This window comes from Vollenhovia emeryi, unplaced genomic scaffold (genome assembly GCF_000949405.1).
Source record: "Vollenhovia emeryi isolate VEMERY1.0 unplaced genomic scaffold, V.emery_V1.0 DF939359.1, whole genome shotgun sequence".
In the NCBI taxonomy this organism is placed as follows: domain Eukaryota; kingdom Metazoa; phylum Arthropoda; class Insecta; order Hymenoptera; family Formicidae; genus Vollenhovia; species Vollenhovia emeryi.
This window is the reverse complement of record NW_011967007.1, coordinates 143,965-151,758: the sequence shown is the minus strand read 5'-3', so window position 1 is coordinate 151,758 and position 7,794 is coordinate 143,965. Positions and strand designations below refer to the sequence as shown.

The 7,794-nt window shown below is 39.4% G+C and overlaps 1 protein-coding gene and 1 long non-coding RNA gene across 2 annotated transcripts; both read left to right on the top strand.

Annotated features, from left to right (window-relative positions):
• Positions 1-1,904: 1,904 nt before the first annotated feature.
• LOC105558285 lies at positions 1,905-5,167 on the top strand. The gene is made up of 3 exons (XR_001008655.1): positions 1,905-2,692; positions 2,758-2,865; positions 3,030-5,167. It is a non-coding gene; the product is annotated as an uncharacterized LOC105558285 (long non-coding RNA).
• Positions 5,168-5,201: 34 nt separating this feature from the next.
• LOC105558284 (U3 small nucleolar RNA-associated protein 6 homolog) lies at positions 5,202-6,066 on the top strand. Its single transcript, XM_012005876.1, has 2 exons — positions 5,202-5,533; positions 5,611-6,066. The coding sequence occupies exons 1-2, from the start codon at positions 5,442-5,444 to the stop codon at positions 5,846-5,848; spliced, it is 330 nt and encodes a 109-aa protein (XP_011861266.1). The 5' UTR covers positions 5,202-5,441; the 3' UTR covers positions 5,849-6,066.
• Positions 6,067-7,794: the final 1,728 nt, after the last annotated feature.

Genomic DNA, 7,794 nt, shown 5'->3' with positions numbered 1-7,794 from the left:
CTCTCTCTCTCTCTCTCTCTCTCTCTCTCTCTCTCTCTCTCTCTCTCTCTCTCTCTCTCTCTCTCTCTCTCTCTCTCTCTCTCTCTCTCTCTCTCTCTCTCTCTCTCTCTCTCTCTCTCTCTCTCTCTCTCTCTCTCTCTCTCTCTCTCTCTCTCTCTCTCTCTCTCTCTCTCTCTCTCTCTCTCTCTCTCTCTCTCTCTCTCTCTCTCTCTCTCTCTCTCTCTCTCTCTCTCTCTCTCTCTCTCTCTCTCTCTCTCTCTCTGCAAAACACTGTTAACTTTCCATATAGTAGCTAATCTTTTTATTCGTGTATGAATTTAAAAAATTAACAGTGGACTTCCACACCACCCTTGAGATTCCACTAACGGCGCGTTAGGTTTTTCAAAGTGGACCTTCGCCTGGACCCATACAGCACGGAAATATTGCAGCAACATTGCAGAGATATTGTTTTGAAACATTGCATTATTGCAGCAAAATTGCGAAATGTTGCTGCAATATTGTAGCAACATTGCAGCAACATTAGAATGTCCGCCTTCAGCAATATTTCAATGCAACAATGCAGCAATATTGCGATGCAACTACGCAGCAATATGAAAAGCCAAGACTGCAGCAATATTGCAATGTAATAATGTAGCCACAATGCAATAAAATGCAATACAACGTTGCACGTATGTTTACAGGGTGATAGGAAACAATCCTGGGTTCTTGAAAAGACATAATCCTGACGAGATTCTGAGACGATTATTTCTTTTACAAAACTTTATCCGAAATCTAGTTTTTGAATTATAAAAGGCAATAGTTTTCTTATCACGAGTTGAATACCGGGCGTAGGCAATACCCAGTGAGAAATGATTCGTCGATCGACGTCGAAATGATGTCGAATCGACGTCAATTCGACGGTGTCGATGTCGATTCGATGTCGTTTCGACATCGATCGACGAATCATTTCTCACTGGGTAGCGGCGTAATTTATCGCGTCATACGTGGTCGCTTATGTTAGGTGGTTGTCAGTTGTCACGTCTGACGGTGAGTTGCGCCGCCACAGCCTACCTTCTGTATTCACCCTGATAATAAGATAACTATTTCCTTTCATAATTCAAAAACTATATTTCGGATAAAATTTTGTAAAAAAAAATCGTTTCAGAATCTAGTCAGGATTACGTCTTTTTAAGGACACAGAGTTGTTTCCAATCACCCTATATACATATATATAATAAATACACAGGGAGAGAACGCATGAATTGCCTCAGCTCTCGAGGTGAGGCAGCTCATGCGTGTATGCGAATGTGTTTCATGCGTAAAACGGAACGCAGAGCGAAAAAGTTATTCAGCGATAGAGTTATTTAGAATATTGTATTTGCAGTGTAGCTGCAATATTGCAGATTTAATATTACGCAATATTGTGTTTGAAATATTGTTGCACCATTGCATTTACAATATGCAATCTTGCAACGTTGCAGCAATGCTGCTGCAGCTTTTGTGCTGTATGGGGAGTCCTGTTATACCACATTTTTCCTGGCAAAATAATAAATTATAATGTTAATTTTTTAAATTTATACACGAATAAAAAGATTATAAACTATCGATTGAGCGCACTTCGAATGTCGTCGGATCAACCGTTGTTGAGATCCGAAAATCTGAGGGCCCGTCAATTCGCGTACTCGCGTAAACTACACGGTCGGTCTCGCGCGCGCGCGAGATATCAAGCTATCACGCTTATACTTGGCGCGAGACACTACCATGTCTCGTGATCATTGTATTCGTTTAAACTCGTATGTTTACTTTAGAGATACGACCTTTCCGCTGGAAACATCCATCATTTGTGAACAGTACGTCTTAATAAGTGCCAGTGGCAGGACGCACGTATATACGGACCCAGGATCGGTTTTTCGGACAAGGTATTTTGTTCTCTCTCCAAAAGAATTGCCCCTTCTCTCGTTACATTAAAATTAAGGTAATGTAATCTTGTTTCAATTATAGATACTTATCGTGGGCAAACGCTCGACACAATCGAAATTGGAGGATCGTGCGGTGGCCGTATCGAATACCATGGAAAGGCCCTATCGTAGCGCATTCGTTCAGCGATTAGCCAATGGTATTGCTGATATTTAAGAACGTAAAACTAGTATTTCATATAATATTTAGAAGTATGACTATTGATAATTTTTTTTATTGTTATAGAATCCAAACGGAGGAAGTTGTGGCAAACCGTTGGTTTGGCTCTGGACCGTTGTACAAAAATGATATACCTTTTTTTTTAAGAGTGCTCGTATTCGATGCCTGGCTGTTGAGTCAATTCACTGGCGTTAGGAAGTGGCTGCGGGGGAAAGGCCCGAAGCTTCTTTGGATCACGCTTCCACCGCTATTGTTATTTTTGCTTGGTAAGGAGCATAAACAAAAACATCACTGAGTTCCATTTTCTGATCCACGTGATATCTAAACCGATCCAAACGCAGCCTTTGTCTTCTTTCTGTTTCAGGGGCTTACATCGCGCAGAGACATTTCACTTTCGCCGATTCTCCGCGCAATGTCGAAAATGTGTCACCGAAACGATCTATCACATGTTCCCGGATATCTCATAATAAAATTGCGTTCTGCCATTTATCTGACTGGCTTCACTCTAGGGCACATCCCCAGAAGGATTTTGCCGAACGGAGATATATCGAGTGCGCCCAGAAAATTCAAAGTCTGGGTATGCGAAATAATTTCTTTCGTGGTTAAGTAAATTATATCATTTTAATACTTTTGCTGCTTTAGGGATTGTTGAGCGAGAACGATCTCGAGCCTGTGATGTTTGCCATATAATATGGCGAGTACGAATTCACGGCGAATTCTGACGAAAGTTGGCAATATTTTCCAGTTCAGGTAAATTTCTTTTTAAATAAAAATCTTCAATCAATTTAATGAACGTATAGAAACATATATATATACGTATATAAGCTGTTTTCGTTTTGCTATTGTATACTGTTTGATTAATGGATTTTAGATTTTATTAGGACTATAGAGTAATTGATGATCTTTTTGCGCAGAACACAAAGATCAAGAGTCCATACGAATATGTAGAATTGAGGATACAGAGCAATCACTGGGGGCGATATTGCACGTGTTTGTGCAGATGTCGCGTTCACGGGAGATCAATATAATTAGGAATTGATCGCGCCATGGCTCCTCTTCACTAAACATTCGCAAGATCGTTCAAGCAATAGCAAGAAACGAGCCACAGCTCTACTCAAATACGTGCCTTCAACTACCGTTAATCTTCAAAGGCTGCGTTTGGATCGGTCTAGATATCACGTGGATCAGAAAATGGAACTCAGTGATGTTTTTTGTTTATGCTCCTTACCAAACAAATTAACAATAGCGGTGGAAGCGTGATCCAAAGAAGCTTCGGGCCTTTCCCCCGCAGCCACTTCCTAACGCCAGTGAATTGACTCAACAGCCAGGCATCGAATACGAGCACTCTTACAAAAAAAAGGTATATCATTTTTGTACAACGGTCCAGAGCCAAACCAACGTTTTCCCACATCTTCCTCCGTTTGGATTCTATAACAATAAAAAAAATTATCAATAGTCATACTTCTAAATATTATATGAAATACTAGTTTTACGTTCTTAAATATCAGCAATACCTTTGGCTAATCGCCGAACGAATGCGCTACGATAGGGCCTTTCCATGGTATTCGATACGGCCACCGCACGATCCTCCAATTTCGATTGTGTCGAGCGTTTGCCCACGATAAGTATCTATAATTGAAACAAGATTACATTACCTTAATTTTAATGTAACGAGAGAAGGGGCAATTCTTTTGGAGAGAGGACAACTTCCTCCGTTTGGATTCTATAACAATAAAAAAAATTGTCAACCTTCAATAAACGCGATTTGCCACAGCACCTGTAACTGTAACTACAGGTGTAAATACATCGATTATTTAATGCCTTTGTATATTTTCAACGAAGCGATCAAAAAAACTTTATACACGCGCCGATATTTAATACACACGAGACGGGAGCCGTTTCATTCCGTCATCATTTAAACGCGTCAAACACTGTATATACATTCAATAACGTCGATAATTTATACCGATCAATAAGATTGCACGATTGATTGGGTCAAGCAGGAAAATAATTACTAACGAGCGTCGGCCCAATGGTGTTCTACAATTATTACCTATATATCTTCACTGCATAGCCTTGCTATAACTCGAGGAAAGCCTTAAGAGAGAGAAAAAAGAAACAATTTCGTACATATATCTCTTGTTCGACAAACGCGGGAGAACGATTAAGTGAGACGGATAAAGAAAATTGGCAAAGGCGGTTTTGTAATTTCGTAAGAAATTTTGGGAGTGAGAAAGAGTGGAAAAGAGAGAGTTTGTCCGTGCAATGTAATGCGTCGTGTAAATATCGATTTGGCAGCGTCTCGTGCAAGACTGACACGTCGAAAGTTACCCCAAAGCGCGAGTGTGAATCATATAATATAATAATATTCGCAATAATGCGACAGTACAAATTGTAAGCGATCGTAACGATCAATTAATTGTAGTTAAGTATCGTTAATTGCTAATTTCTAAGTGTGCAACACTTAGAATCCTTCTGGGGATGTGCCCTAGAGTGAAGCCAGTCAGATAAATGGCAGAACGCAATTTTATTATGAAATATCCGGGAACATGTGATAGATCGTTTCGGTGACACATTTTCGACATTGCGCGGAGAATCGGCGAAAGTGAAATGTCTCTGCGCGATGTAAGCCCCTGAAACAGAAAGAAGCGAGTGGTTTTCGGCCGCCTTTGTAAGGATCTAAACGATTAATAACAGCGGCAGTAACACCCCTCGATTGTATACATATTTATTTATATTTATTTATTTATATTTATTGATATTTATAAGATATTTAAATTAGGTATTTAACTTCTCTTTCTGTTATTTATTTGAAGATTGCGATGCGCACGTTCTCGCTTCGTAATATTCAGCGTCACTGGCGGTGAATCAACCATCGCCACGTCGAAAACGCGATTATCACCGCATTTTTTGTGTAAAACCATCTTTCCACGCACGCGCTAACCGCATGTTTAAATGAAATTTGCAAATAATTAGGTACATACATAAATCTATTATGTATAAATTCATGTTTAAACAAGATTATTGTTAAAATATATTTGGTACATTTTCACGTTGTACTATTTCATTTATATTGTGTAGTCCTTGACCTTTAATTTTATTAAGTAAAATATATGTTAAACATATTATATGTATATATATTATATTTACATACTCTATCCCCACCACCGCTGTCGCGATGGTAGCCTCAACTGGCATCACTGTCGGTGTGGTCAGTCACCACCACGATAGTTTTGCTGCGCGTCCCCCGCGTCCACTTGCGGATTGTTGTCCACGCGTTCTTCCGCGGTTCTTCTCCTGCGAGTGTCTCTCAAGATCCCAAAGAAATGGCGGAGTTCGTGGAGAAGCGGTGCCAGGACATGATCCCCGTGCTGGAGCAAATGCAGAGGATCAAGCTCTTTGACGAAAGCGAGATTAGGTGAGCGGACGTCGATCTAGGTTATGTACGCGCCCCACGCTCCCGAGTGTTGCAACGCTTCTCGTTCGTGTTTCCAGAAGCATCGCCAAGAAGCTCAAGGAGTACGAGTACAAGATTCAACGGCACACAAAGTGCAAGGAGGACTACCTTCGGTACATACAGTACGAGATGGATCTGCTGAAATTGATCAAGCAACGAAGGGATGTAGGTAGCTGCGTCTGCATCCAAACCTTGTCACGTTATATATGTATAAATATTACGTACATTTTACCAGGGTTGGGAAGTATCTCGTTGCTTGTAACGAAGTTAGGCTGATGGTAGAGAACGATCCTTAAACGCTTAAGTCGTAGATGTAGGGCGAGGCAGAGAGAAACGTAAGTCGTGAAAGGCTATTGTATGCGACTTACGTTTCTCTTTGCCTTGCCCTACGTCTACGACTGAGACAGTCTTAAGCGTGTACGGATTGCCTTACAGTTACGTTTTTGGTAACTCTAACTTAACTTCGTTACTTTCTCCCCATCTGCAACTGTAACTTAACTCGGTTACATTCTTTCGATAACTAGCAACTAATTTAATTGTTACTTTATATATTTTTTAACCTCCACACATCGCACTAGGCCTTGCATTTGCGCATAAACGCCTTTATCAACGCTTTACAATTCAAATGCGGATTTGATATTTTTACTTTCATTGCAAGAGAGTAACTGCAAAGTAACGATTCGTTACTTTATGAGTAACTGTAACTGTAACGCGTTACTTTTCAGAATTGATAACTTGTACCTGTAACTAGTTACATTTTTAGCGAAAAAAACAATAACTGTAACTAGATACTTTTATAAAGTAACTTTCCCAACCCTGCATTTTGCATATATTAGAGGAAAGTCCCCTATTATGAGATAGACTCCTAATATTTCTGCTAAATTAACGGGCATCGTCTGTTGGTTCCACCATGAATTTATTGCCCTTGGAGTGAAGTCTCTGTTTAGCGGAAAATTGTTAGATCGCGTAATCGTGAAAAAGAGATTTGCCATTGAATGTGGACATTGAAAACCTACTATCTCACATTAGAATCCTATCTCATAATAGAGGACTTTCCTCTATACAGGGTGCCCCAACTTAATGTCCCACCCCAAATAACGTTTTCATTTTTAATCGCAGAAAAATACGTTCCAGACAAAATTTATTTGGTTCGAAGGGGAACATAAGATGGTACCATTAGTTTGATCTTGATTGCTCCAATTCTCGTTTGCTCGTGGACGTCTCGTGGAATTGCTCCAATTATTGAAAATTTTTGTGTATTGTAAATTTTGTGTGTTACAATACACAGAAATTTTCAATAATTGGATGACTATTGCAACAGCATATTCCTGAGACCAAATCAAGTGAAAAAAAGTCCTGTACTACTTTTCCCACCGACAAACAATTATCGAGATATCATAAGCTAAACATTGAAATAAAATATAAATTTTCTTTTGAATATCTCAAATAGTATTAGGCAAATCAAAAAATGTTTCGAACAAAAGTTGTTTATATTAATTAGTAGAATAAGATAGTATAATAAACAATAAGGGGTTCCATTAAAAAAATTGAAGGTGACCTTTACGTGACCTTCAAGCAACTCGTCAAGGTCAAACTAATGGCACCATCTTATGTCCCCCTTTGGACCAAACAACTTTTGTTTGAAACGTTTCTTTCTGCGATCAAAAATAAAAATGTTATTTGGGGGTAACATTAAATTGGGACACCCTGTATACTTGTAGAGTCGCATGTATTCTAATTAAGGTTGCCAGATGGCCGGAATTTCCGGGAAAGTCCCGGAATTCTTAAGCTTGTCCCGTGTCCAGTGATTGATGTCTTCTGTTCTGGAAAATCAGAATTTCAACAAAATCATAAAATTCATGTCTATAACTGATATCTAATTAACGTATTTGGTCATTGCCAGTGCACAGCGGTACCCTCTCCACTTCTTAGCCGTCCGCCCGCCACCTGTATTTTTGTTTTAGTTAGAAGCTCTTCGCGACATAGGACGTATCTATAAGTATGTTAACTAACTTAACTATTGTTTAAATTATACAGTTAATTTAAAAAATATATACAGGGTGCTAAAAAACTAAGTGCCATAAATTTGTGTGATGAAAGAATAGATGAGTACAAGCATTTTAAGTATTGGAACCATGGGTCGGTGACGTTTTATTACGGCGTGACGGGCGATTAATTGAATCGTCACAACTCCTGCAATGCAGGTGGATCGGACGGGGTGG

Bases quoted from the DNA above. Each gene is read 5' to 3' on its own strand.
- LOC105558284 (XM_012005876.1), top strand. From the start codon at position 5,442: ATGGCGGAGTTCGTGGAGAAGCGGTGCCAGGACATGATCCCCGTGCTG. The intron at 5,534-5,610 runs GTGAGCGGACGT...TCGTGTTTCCAG, and splicing joins TTTGACGAAAGCGAGATTAG to AAGCATCGCCAAGAAGCTCA.